The sequence below is a fragment of the Aricia agestis genome, chromosome 5 (genome assembly GCF_905147365.1).
Source record: "Aricia agestis chromosome 5, ilAriAges1.1, whole genome shotgun sequence".
Taxonomy (NCBI): domain Eukaryota; kingdom Metazoa; phylum Arthropoda; class Insecta; order Lepidoptera; family Lycaenidae; genus Aricia; species Aricia agestis.
In genome coordinates, this window is record NC_056410.1 from 2,281,021 (window position 1) to 2,294,152 (window position 13,132).

At 35.1% G+C, this 13,132-nt stretch overlaps 1 protein-coding gene across 1 annotated transcript in view; it reads left to right on the forward strand.

Annotated features, from left to right (window-relative positions):
* Positions 1 to 13,132, forward strand: part of LOC121727334 — a 194,790-nt gene that overhangs the window by 18,515 nt on the left and 163,143 nt on the right. The window contains exon 2 of the mRNA XM_042115109.1: positions 254 to 386. Coding sequence (XP_041971043.1) covers positions 329 to 386 — 58 coding nt within the window. The 5' untranslated portion in view covers positions 254 to 328. The remainder of the gene's footprint in view (positions 1 to 253; positions 387 to 13,132) is intronic.

Genomic DNA, 13,132 nt, shown 5'->3' on the forward strand with positions numbered 1-13,132 from the left:
GTGCAGAATTTATACTGTTGTCTATAATAATTAATATAGAATATAGACAACAAATATTGTCATTTAATGTCTAGAAAGATAGAGACTTTATTATGATTTATAGTGTAAGATACTCCAACTTCTGTCGACAAACAAACATTTAAATATAAATCGTATTCGCCATAATAATTATGCGAGATAAACTGAGGTATTTTTTGTAACTTTATTCTCTGTCTCTTCTCTCTCTTACATAGGTATATCTCTTTGTCCGCAGGTCGTGTCTGAATGTGGTGCGGCTCGGGTCGGACTCGTGTGTGTGCTATGTGATAGAGTGTCGCCAACCGCCGCCATGACGGCCCTGCTGCGGGCGCTGCTGCTCCTCACCACCGCGGTCTACTCCTCACACGGTAAGTGTTTGAAAAAGACGGGATTTCCCGGGACTTTTTTACGGGGAATTCTCGGGCTTATTTCATCTATATATATAAAAATAGATTTACAAATGTGTTAGTCGCGCTAAAACTCGAAAACGGCTGGACGGATTGGGCTGATTTTAGTCTTAAAATATTCGTAGAAGTCCAGGGAAGGTTTTAAAGTGACACGAAGTTCGCCGGGACAGCTAGTAGATGTATAATAATATGCGCTACGATGAGACTGTAGGCTCTTGTACTATAATTTTTTTCACCATATGCTATGTAAGTAATTAAATATTTACTTAAAATGATACCTTTGTCTATTTCATCTCTAGCTATAAGATCGTTCTTAAGACGGCTAAAGTCCTTTAAAAAAATAAAGTTACCGATTTAATACATTATTAAAATAATGTAGTGTAATATAACTTATACGGTACGAAAGCGAACGAAATAAATTAAAAGCATAATACCAGATTATCTCACCATAATGGCCTCTACCTAACCACTCTATAATGGCCCAAAGAATATTTTTACTACCAACTACTAAAGTATACTATTACTTCGACGGGTGCAAAGTAAAAAGAGTCATCTACAAAACAGCAACTTTTCAGGAGAGCGCATAATAGGAAAAAATGCTCACATTTTGTCAATTTCCGATCAAATTTATTGAAATTTTCATCATTGTTTCATTATTTATTAATGAATCCACATGTATATTTAATTTCTTCTATTTATGTTTAATTTACGAGATATTGTAGTTGTCTGCATCTACATTGCGCTTGAAAATATGACAACTGAGTTAACTACCACTTGGTCGTTTCTACGTGGGAATCAAAAATTATATTTATTAAAGTATTTTTACCGACTACTAGTACGATTATCAGTAACTACGTAAAGTGTAACACTTTATATTATTAAAATTATTATTAAAAGTAAGTTATATTATTAAAATATGTAGTTAAACGTTTTACATCTTAAACACACCAAGTTCAGAACATAATTGCGTAGATATCTTTTTCTACGTTGTTGATTCGGTGCAAGGTACACGATTTAGAAGGAAGTTAAAATATGAAATACTAGCTTTTGCTCGCGGCTTCGCTCGCGTGGAATTTGAAAATCGCGTAAATTGCAAATATTCCCGTAAGCTCCCTTAGAAACATGATGTTTTTCCAAGACCAAAAGTAGCCTATGTTACTTTTCATCCTTTCAATTAAGTTTATGCCAAAAAACAATACGATTTGTTTCTTCGTTAGAGCGTGAAGGAAGGACAAACAAACAAATAAATAAATAAACATATTTTCCCATTTATAATATTAGTATGGATATACTTAGGAATCATTCATTTACTTTCGTAAAAATCGTATTTTCTCACAACAAAAATGAAATTCTGTGTCAATACTTTAATTATTTTAAACTAATTTAAAAATTATTCAGTATCATTATCAGTACAGGAACTATGTTGTAAATTATTAGGCAGAGGCTTATTAAGTCTTTGTACTTGGCACTTGTAAGCATGATGGGTTCATTATAACATCATAAGCATCGCCGGACGTTTTACACCATCGGAGGGGTGCATACGATTTTTCAGAACACAAAATGAAATTTTATTTCAACGATTTCTCAATTGCTTCTCGTGATCACAGAGATCCCAAAACCGGTCAAAGATAAGTTAATAGAAAAACTTCGCGAGAACTTGCAAATGCCGGGATATGATGTTACGCAGGTTGCAATTTACCATTTCTGGACTGATGTAATTGTTTACCTAAATTTTGTCGTAATTTACGTCTCGTATCAATACACGTGTCTTTATTTCTCAATCGCCTTTTCTTTAGATCAATATTTAACTGACGTCTTTTTCTACCGTTTAACGAGGAAGGCGTAGAACATTCACTTGATGCCTCCACTGCCGAAGAAGCATCAATGGTGTTGTCTATAGAAGATTTAAAGTTTGAGAGGGACAATATACTCGATGGCCTGCTTGAGTTAATAAACTCAAGCAGGTCATAGATTATATGAGATCAAAGTATCTGTTTAATAAAAAAGAATATATAATATTTTGATCTAATACTGATAATGGACGCGGCGGACTTGAAGTGATGAACTGTATTCTGAGGGTGTTGGCGTATTTGTTAATTTGCTGAGATCGACAAATTTTCAAAATCATTTTATATTTCAGACTGAGAGTGAACTGGTGTGACTGGCCTAGAGTATTCAGATCATGGGGACTTATCTTACAAAGTTAACTTATATTCATTTGTCTTCATCGGTGACACATCAAGGTTTTCTATAAGATGTTCAATAATTTCATCGGGCAACACAGTATTTTGCTCGATAAATCTATCACTTATGTTCTGGAAACTTTCAACTTCTTTAAAAAGTCGTTTTGGACTTTCTGAACATGAAAAAACAGTAAAAAATAACAGTAACAAATTAGAAGTCAATTAATATAGCTAACAATAAGAATTAACATAAATAGGTACTCATAAACATAATAAACAATACTAATTTGCAAAAGTAAATTGAGACATCTAAATCACAATCGCAACGTAGAAAAAGCTATATGGCAGATAGCCGCTTATGCCGCATAACATGACCCCCGCGCGTCCCGCGTATAGACGACCAGCGGTAGTTATCCGCATCTACATCGTGCAATTTCACAAAACAAGAGTAGATGTCTTCTTTTACGTGACAAAAGTACCAAAAATAAGGTGATATTTGATTTTTTGTTTTTGGTATGTTGTAGAACATGATATTTTAAGCTAGTTTCTACAAAAAAACGAAAAACTCAAAATTGCAGATGACTTTTTTTACTTTGCACCCGTCGACTTATTGTTGACATTTTGTCACGATCTAAGAAACATGAGTCACAACAAGTATTATCCACCGTAAGAGTATTATTTATGTTATATTATAATTTAAGTATATCGTATAGTAATTACAGTTTAGAATGTGGTCACGCCGTAATAAAGTACGCGCATGTGATTGTGTGGGGCCATAAAATAAATTGGCCATCTCCAAATATCGCGTGGACAACACCTCGTGCTCGATTAGAGTGCTTTTATACCTCACGCTGTACGATATCGGATCGACTTTTAAATCGCATGTCAACGCTCTACGATGAGAGTTTAAAGTGATAATAAAACATTTCTGTTTGATGGTGTAATTTCTGTTTGATGGCGTATAAGCGTAGGAATGCATCAGAAAATATAAATAGTCCTAAAATAATACCTATTTATGACTCAAATATGAAACCCATATTAGCATGCGTCATGTAGAGAACAAAAGAGTTACTTTGTTTCTAGATTTTTTTGGTTCATTATGAATCTTAGCTAATACTATTTATTTAAAAACCTTTTTAGCCTTAGCAAAATCCAATCTATATTGTATTTTGGTGGTCAAACGATCTATCGTGTGACGTGTCGTATCGAATGTGGAGCCTCACCTGTGATTATGGGTAATTTACTTTACATTGTCCGCGTGCGATGAAAAAGTGATGTTAATGTTAATAACATGACTACAATAATTGCCTGTCATTTTGGTGTCCTCTGTTGTTTTGTTTAGGCATATGACCTCAATTCGATGAAGCTTAAAGCCAAAATGGGCTTTATGACATGTAATACAGAATACAGTATTTAATTCTATGTTTAAAAATAAATGATAAAAAAGAAAAAAATTAAAACTAATAAAATTATAACTAATAATGAGCTATTTTAGTTTTTTATAAATTATTTGCATAATTAAGAACTCAGCCCCCAATCTCTCATTCTAAATAATTATTAAGTATATGCCAAGATTTCATAACTTACATGCACTAGCCACTATGGCGTGAGTCGTGACAATTGACATAATACTTATTATGGTGTAATCTCAAAATTGTCATTTTGAGGATCTTTTGGATAGGGTAAAACTTCAAACGACTATGCTGTCATTGACTCCTTGTCAAAAACTAATCATTTTCTATACAAACCGGGATTAACAATGAAGTGTCAGATGTTCCTAATCCATTGTCAGTCACGGTTTATATATATAAAATGACAAGTTTTTGACAGGGAGTCAAAGACCGCTTCCGCCATGTTTCGCCGAGTACAGTATAAACAAGATTGTAGTCGGGTCATTTTTTCGACGTTTTTGGCCCCAACAATATGTCTATTATTATTTACGTCTAGATACGTGTAAGTTTATTATAGTGTGTGCATCCAAATTGTCCGTGACCACGAAGTGTAATCACGGTTTATGGTCCCACTTCCAGCTCATCTAAAACCCATTATCATCTCTTTTGATATGATAACGACGCCCCGTGATTCCCTTTACACGGTGCACCGTTCATAGTGTAGATGCTCTCAAACCATGAATTTGGGGTATCTTCTAAGGTGCCGAAAAAATTGTGTGATGCCAAAGATAGGGTAACTTTAGGTACTTGCATATTTGGTTTTAGGTAGTGCGATTATCTAAATTCTAATATATAAAAATAAGTCGGGTTTTCCTTCCTGACGCTATAACTCCAGAACGCATGAACCTATTTCCACGGTTTGGCATTCGTTGCAAAGGTCTCGGGCTCCGTGAGGCTTATAGAAAAAAAAATCAGAAAAAACTTCAAGAGAAAAGTAGGAAAACTGGGAAAACAGTCAAAACAACGTTTGCCGGGACAGCTAGTTGTCTATAATATATAAAGTTCTCGTGTCGCGATGTTTTGTTGATAAACTCCTCAGAAACAGCTATATATACAAATTTTGTGAGGTCTTGCAAAATAACAATTAGAAAATAACAGTTGAAATGGTTGGATGGATATCGTCCGGTAAATCATAAGATTCTCGCACGTTACTAAAGTATTTTTTTTTATTTTCAAACTTACGGCCTAATACAATTTTTAATTGACCGAAAAAGGTAGAGCTCCAACCACTGAGCTGTGTAATAAAATATCGTTGTTTATAAAGACTAAGTAAGCAGATTAAAGTATTAAATATTTCACGAAACATTTTTGCGCTATCTGGGATCTTATTACTTTTTAATCGTTATTATTTTATTCATGAAATCATACATTTTTATTATTTATGTTATGAAATTAATAAGGAGTCGACCTTGATAAGGTTAAAGGAATTTTTATTTATATTGCGAGGAAAATAATATCTGCTTTTTGTATGGCTTTTATTAAGTACTTGACTCTAGTCTCTCTATTATGATGTATGACGAATATCATCATCATTATACAAATTCATGTCTTTTGTTATAGGTACTCGTAGTTACCTTTACGTATATTCTATTGACTATTAAAAACGTTAGTAGATAATATTATTTTTTATTTTTATTTATTTAACTCTTTATTGTACACAAGAAAAACATAAACATACAATTAACATTATTACTTCTTTGGGTACTAATTAGAGTATACCTAGGGACAATTCACCGTACTGTTTGTGAGTTGTGAGTCGCAGAACTTCGGCTGGCAGAAATTCTGCTGCATTCAGAGTTTCATACAAAAGTCCTGTTTGATTCACACGAGCGTAATTTTGTGGGTCATGATTTGTATGAAAAGATATTTACGCGACCGAAATTCTGCGACTCACGACTCACAAGTTACGCTCGTTTGGCTTCACCCTAAGGGGTTTATGAACAGACGAACAGTTTAATTCAATTTATATTATTATGGTATGTGGTGCGTCTGGGTGTCGAGACCGCAGTAATCCTGGCTGGCCGACCGCGGGTATCGGCGACACACAGACTACCACTATCTGTGGTGCACTCGGTCTACCGTCTTACCTACGAATTACTGTATAACTAACCTATAAGGGTGGAGCAGCATAAAATCTAAGGAAATCAGAAAATGTCGGACCTACTGGCCGCCACACCGACTGGGACCTCACCGTTCAAAACATATTATTATTATTAGTAATTTATAAAACAATAAATATATATTTAATTTGTTATATGTAATATATATTAATATATTATAGTCTATTCTACTAAGTATATATATAAATATAGATTACTTATGTTAAGTGTCCATGGCGTGATGGACCACAATTAATTAAAATTCATAATATTATTTCAATTATCCTTGGTGCGAAAAATCTAAATAATAAAATAACAAAAAAAGGATATGGACGAACAGTCCATAGACGGCCACAATTTTATAATAAAAAAAAAAAACCTATAGTGTACATAATATTATAGGCATTACCTACCTAAACCTACCTTATACCTCTCTAGTGCGGCAAGGTGGTTTTCTAAAGGTGCAATTTTTAAGAAATTGTGTAAGAGTTTAGACGCTCGCACTAGATATGTATATTAGGTAGGTTTAGGAAGGTAGGCTATAGCCTATAGTGTACTTATAGGCTATAGCCTATAGTGTACTTATCCTAAAGTGTACTTATAGGCTATAGCCTATAAGTACACTTTAGGAAATATTTAGGTATACTGTAACCTGTAAGGTGTGAGTACCACAGTTATTATTATTATTACTAGCTATTTCAACGAGCTTTGCTCGGTATTCAACAAAACACGAATAAAATGACATTTTCTAAAAATAATTCCTAGCTAGATCGACTTATCGACCCGAAACCCCCTATATACTCATGAAAATCGTTGGAGCCGATTCCGAGATTCCAATAGGTATATATATACAAGAATTGCTCGTTTAAAGATATAAGATTATTACCACGTCAATACAGAGTACAATTAAAGTGCAGTCGGTACTACATTTTCACTGTTACAGAAGATGTACGAAAAACTAAACCCAAATACATTAAAAATGTACATACTTCATTAGTCTCTAGCTCGACCAAGTCTCTACGGGGATTCTCATATTATCTGGATTAGAGTTTTCTCAGAAACTCTAGCATTAGTCTTATTTGAACTAAAAATATTATATTTATGTTAAAGGCTAATTAGTAAAAAAATGCTTAGTATGGAGCACCCATCTGCCCTTCATTTTGATTTTCTATGAAAAATATCTAAATGTAGATGGGTAATAAAAGTAGATTTACATATAGATTCTTACTAAATTATAATATTTTTATACTTTCAAACTAAAAGTGAACCCGAAGGCTTTATTAGCTCTATTATGTTAATACATTGTTTTATTCCGGAGCAGAGAGAGAGAGAGAGTATTGGTAATAACACATCAAAGAGAAAGTCCGTAAACATACGATTGGTGTAATGGCGATTGGAAACATGGGGTGGCGAGGTAATGGCTCTCCGGCTATATAGGCCAGGAGCACAACGAGCTAGATTTTATCTGAGACTTAAGGAGTTAGTTGTGCTTCGTTTAGATTTCTTTGTGTTCGAATGTCTTTTTTTTTAGGTTGTTATGAGACTTGACTTCACTACGACCCGAATGGATTTATTTCCGTTAAGAATATTTTGTGACAGCTCTAGGAAGATCAAATGTGTTCCGTATAGTACATATATTGAAATATATGCGCTTTCATAAAATAAAGTTTTTTTTTTCATTTAAGCCGCGGTCACTTTGCACTAAGTGGTTCCGAAGTTATGGTCATAGACATTACAAAGATTTCAATTTTCATAGCTACTTAGGTAGATTTTCAAAGGTACATTTTTCAGAAATCCTTAGAGTTTAGACGCTTGTACTAGGCCAGTACATACTAAGATGCTAGCACTTAAAGTTAACACGAAAGCGAGCAGGCTATCGATAACGCGATAACGTTCAATAAATCTGCAGTACACGGCGGTCGCCGCTCGCCGGAGCGGTGTGGATTGTACGGTGTTAGGGCGTTTGTGCACTACACGGAATTTCACCGTCCGGCGTTCCGATTTCTTACATTTTGATATGGCAAACGTGAAAGTTATGAACGCCGGACGGTAAAATTCCGTGTAGTGTACAAACACCTTTAGGCTGTGTTTCCACCGGAGATGAGCTATAAAGCTGGTTGCGAGGAATGCGTTTTACAAGAACCAATAGAATCGTTGCGCTAAACGTGGCCAGGCAAATGAAGCGTTTCTATTGGTTCTTAAAAACACATTCCTCGCAAATCAGCTTAGCTCAGCTCCGGTGGTTACGCAATGTACTACTACCAAAGAAGTTGATTCTAGGCAGACGGTAGACATACGTAATTTGGTCACGTTACGTCAAACCCAGCCGATAAGTCACGAATAATATTGACATAACCCGACCAACTGAAAGTAGGTCCGTCAACTGCCTATGATTCAGATTCTTCGATGGTAGGTACATCATGAATTTCATGATGTACTGGACAAACTAAATGATAATAAATAGCTCGTAAACTAAGAATGATCGGTGTCTTTCGAAATTACAGATTTTGATGCGGTTTAAATTTTATTAATGTTAGATTAAGAAAGTTAAAAACAACCACCGTTTCTAAATTCTAATAGATCAGCAGTCAGAATGTAAAATATTGAAACGATCAAACGGAAGTTGCTTACAGCCTTTCATGAACCAGACAAACCCCGATTTTTTAACACTGTGCAGGCTGAAGATGATGAATTATGGCTAAGAACACTCTCGATCAATGCCAGCTTTTAAACAAAAAAACACTAGAAAATCGATCCACCCGATTGAATTCTACGATCCCACAGACTGATAAACAGACATTGGTACATACACATTCAACTTATATAACACCTATTCTTTTTCGTCGGGGGTTAAAAAACAGATGCACTCATTTTATGACCTGCAAGCTCTGCTAGTATTGCTTTACACTGTTCACACAATGCATGCAGCTATTCAACTGCTTAACTATTAAACTGCTTAGCTATTAAACTATTAAACTGCTTCCAAGTTATGGTTTTCCATCGGTGATAAACGTGGAGTACGTCTTTAGGTAATGGATTGGGCATACTATAGCTTCTCGGTCATCCATCATGGTCCAACCGCCAACGTGAGGGACTTTAAAATATCGTCCGGCGTACCTCTTTATTCGATTCTCGCGACTGTCATCTTAATCATGTGGCGTGCGTGTCGATAAATTAGTCGGGAACACGGAGGCGTTAACTTCTATTTCCAACCCTTTGGTGTTGGCGGCGATGACGTGTGCTCCTCTCCTGTTACGCCTGTGTTGTTGGTTTACCCTAGAGTTGTAAATGTGGTCCTTAAGTCGACGGCATAAAGGTGAGGAGACGAAATTAGTCAGAAAGGACTGAATGTTGCACAGCTTGATACCAAAACGTGTTGTGTTACAACTTTTATTGTTTTAATTTGGCTTTTATCTGGTTTATGTTTTTGGTTACTGCTAACATGTACAATCAGCTATAAGCAGACACTTTCCTCTGCTAGACTTTCCTAATCTCAAGTCAACTGGAAAGGGCAATAGCGTGTGTTCAGTTAAAATAGCTACCAATAACTAGAACGTGTCATCGTCTGATCGCATTCTGCCAAAAACGACCTGTATCTCTTAACTTAGCGAGTACCAGCCACCAAACATACCAAAAAATCAAATAGTGTGCCTTCTTCCCTTTCGATTTTTGAGGAGCGATCTTAAAATATTACGTGGGACCTTAAAATCGATCAAGCGTATGGCGACATATAGTAGTAAATTCTTTCTTTCTGGGATAAGGTTATTCATACTTTCTTTTGCCAGACTTTTTATAGTCTAGTTTCTTGGATACCAGGTTTTCAATAGTATCCGTATCCGTTGGGCAAAGTATGCCTAATAGGCTTGATTGTAGAGTTAGCAGGAATAAAGCTAACTTGTTATAGTCTTAACTGTATTTCAGTTAAGAACAATCCCCATATCGTTTAACGCGTTTAGCTTCAAACAAGACGCTAATTCGTGAAACGGAACGCCTTTGAAACGGTTCTATTTTTAAATCGTTTACTGTCAAATGTCACCGCCGATGACAGATGGCGCTAACTGGAAACTCGAGGCGGAGATTTGAGACAAGGGCGTGTACATGGGTGTTGAGTTTTAATGGCCTCATAAAACTAGGAGATACTTAATTCCAAAGTTCGCCGTAATATACCTTTTGGTGTCATAGTGTTTAATAGATAAATCATTAAAAAATATATTTTACTAGCCCAAGCACGATGATTAATTCTCGTGTGACGTTTTTGCACTATCGATTTTTTCATTTTTGCGTAATCCTGAAAATACTGCAACTAACATCATTGCATATTGGCCTGAGCATTGCCAGCGATAATTAGCTCTGGCCTGTTGGTCACTTGCATATTTTGAAATTTAACTTTACTCATTTTAGTTGTACCCTACTTTTGACCCATAAATCAAACCTTAAACATTTTCTTAACACTGAATGTTATTGCATTATGAAGGGTGCCTTAGTTTTATTTTTAGTACTTCAGCAAAAGGCACGTTCCAGCTATTTAAACGGAGAAATTATTTTAAATATGGAACGGGAATCACTTTTGACGTTTGCTTTTTTAAAGTCCGACGGGGCATAGGCAAAGGATTTTATTGCTTTAATTCTGAAAATAATGTCGTCTCGAGTAAGTTTTTGTCCTTTTTAGCCCTGGAAAAATATTTAAGATTTTTATTTCTGTTTCAACTTGTATAGCTATAACTCAGAATTAGCTCTTAAATTATTGAATTTTCAATGATTTAAAATCCTAGGATGAATTATTATGATTTAATTATCATTCTTCTTTAATGTCAAATCTTAAAATGACACCAGCAACAAAAGTGTTAAGGTTTGGCATTTATATCTATTCTATGGCTAACCAATTATTGTCCTCACTCACTCCTCATCCTTTAAGGGAAGATAATTCAATTTATCTTATCAATTCACTTGCAAATCACGGTGTATATTAATATTTGTTATTATTTTAGTCACGAATCAAGTGGTACAGAGCGTCAGATTTATTATTCCCTTTGGTTTGTTGCTATAAAATAAAACTCTCTTAGTTCCGTTCCTGAGCTAGTGACAATAATTAAATTTGCTCGATGTAAAATGCTTCCTATTAAGAAATCCTTACCTTAAACTTCTCTTTATAAAAAAATTACGCCCCATCCGAATGCACATAATTCCCGTAATGAACCGTCCTCGCTATATTCCACCGTATTACCGGTGCTCAAGACTCATTATCCAATGTAAATACACCGAGACATGACTGCGTCGTTTATGGAAATAACTTTTAAATAAATCCAGAGTTTAAAATGCAGTTCATAAGGAACAGTGAATGTATGGAGCTGCATTACTTTGTTGTATTTTGCGCCAGCTAGAAAAATAGTGCTGTTGGTTTATAGGGCGAAGTAGCTTCTTATTACATGGACGCTTTAGCAAAGAAATAATAAAGCTTTTTTACATTATGCAACATTGTTTATATTTATTTTTTTCTATTAGAATTTGAGGACACCACTATAATTCAATAATCAATTCCTATCCATCAAAGTACGAAGGTATTATTACAATGAGAAGGTACAATAGGGATGATGAAAAGATCAAAGATTAGCGAATTTTGTTAATAAAATAAAGAAATCACGGTAAAAAAAAAGTGTTCCCAAAATTTCAGCTTGATAGCATTTGTATTTTTTTTTGTTATGCGCCTTCAAAGTTGGATATTCAAGTCGAATTTTTTTTCAATTAATATTCTTAATATTTGTATACAATTCGATAACTTATGCAATTAAAACAACTTTTGTTATGAAACCACTTTCATAAACGCAATATTTAATATACCTGTCGAACAAAGTTGTCTCCCGATGCGTACAAACTACGAAAGACTGACGTCATACTTTCGTAGCACTTTGTATGGAGCGTTTCGGGCAAGTCTTTTTTATGAGATATTTGAATTGTCATATCTTGGTGAATTTTTAAGCTATCAGAGTCATTCTTTCAGCAATGTTTCTATTTTTTAAGACGTATCTTTCAATTACCGATAAGAAAAAAAAAATAGTCATCATGCCTATTCTCATAATATTAAGTAAGTATATGAAACCGATGTCAACACCTCCGGCCGAAACTCCATTAATTGTTTGACGTATTTAACAATATTAATTGTTTGTATATATTAATTATATGTACAGTTTAGTTTGCAAATAAAATCCTTAAAATCTATCTGCTGGTTAATAAGGAGACTGCATCAAACTAGGAACGAATTACGAAGCTAATGTGAGCTTCGTAATTCGTTCCTTGTTTGATGTTTTCGTGGGAGAGCCATGCTTCGGCACGAATGGGCTGGCTCGACCGGAGAAATACCACGGGCTCAGAGAAAACCGGCGTGAAACAGCGCTTGCCCTGTGTTTTGCCAAGTGAGTTTACCGGAGGCCCAATCTCCTACCCTATTCCCTTCCCTCTTAACCCATCAGTCCCCAAGCGGCACTCGGCTGTCGCATAACAATTGAAATTCTATTGTGTCTGCGATTCCCTCGATCGAGGTATTACAAGACCGGCAACGCACCTGCAGCTCTTCTGATGTTGCGTGTGTCCATGGGCGACGAAAGTTGCTTTCCATCAGGTACCCGTTTGCTCGTTTGCCCTCTTATTTTATAAAAAAATATATTATAAAAAAAGCTACATTAATTTTGCATAAAAAAGGCGAATAGGGGAAGATCGCAATGGAGGTATTTCTAGTATTCTGAGTTACCAAACGTGTTTGAATTACATAATATTATTATTTACTTGAAACGTGCTACCATCCATATTTGCTGTACGTTCCCTAAGGGGGTACTCACTACTCTTCAGTCTTCATACTCTCAATAAAAAACGACTCTAGGCCCCAGCATCTGCTCGCAAATTACTCAATAATATCAAATGAATCTTTCCTTGATTCAGACGTGTGAGGTCTGAAGCAGAAATGGCCGCTTCATAATTTT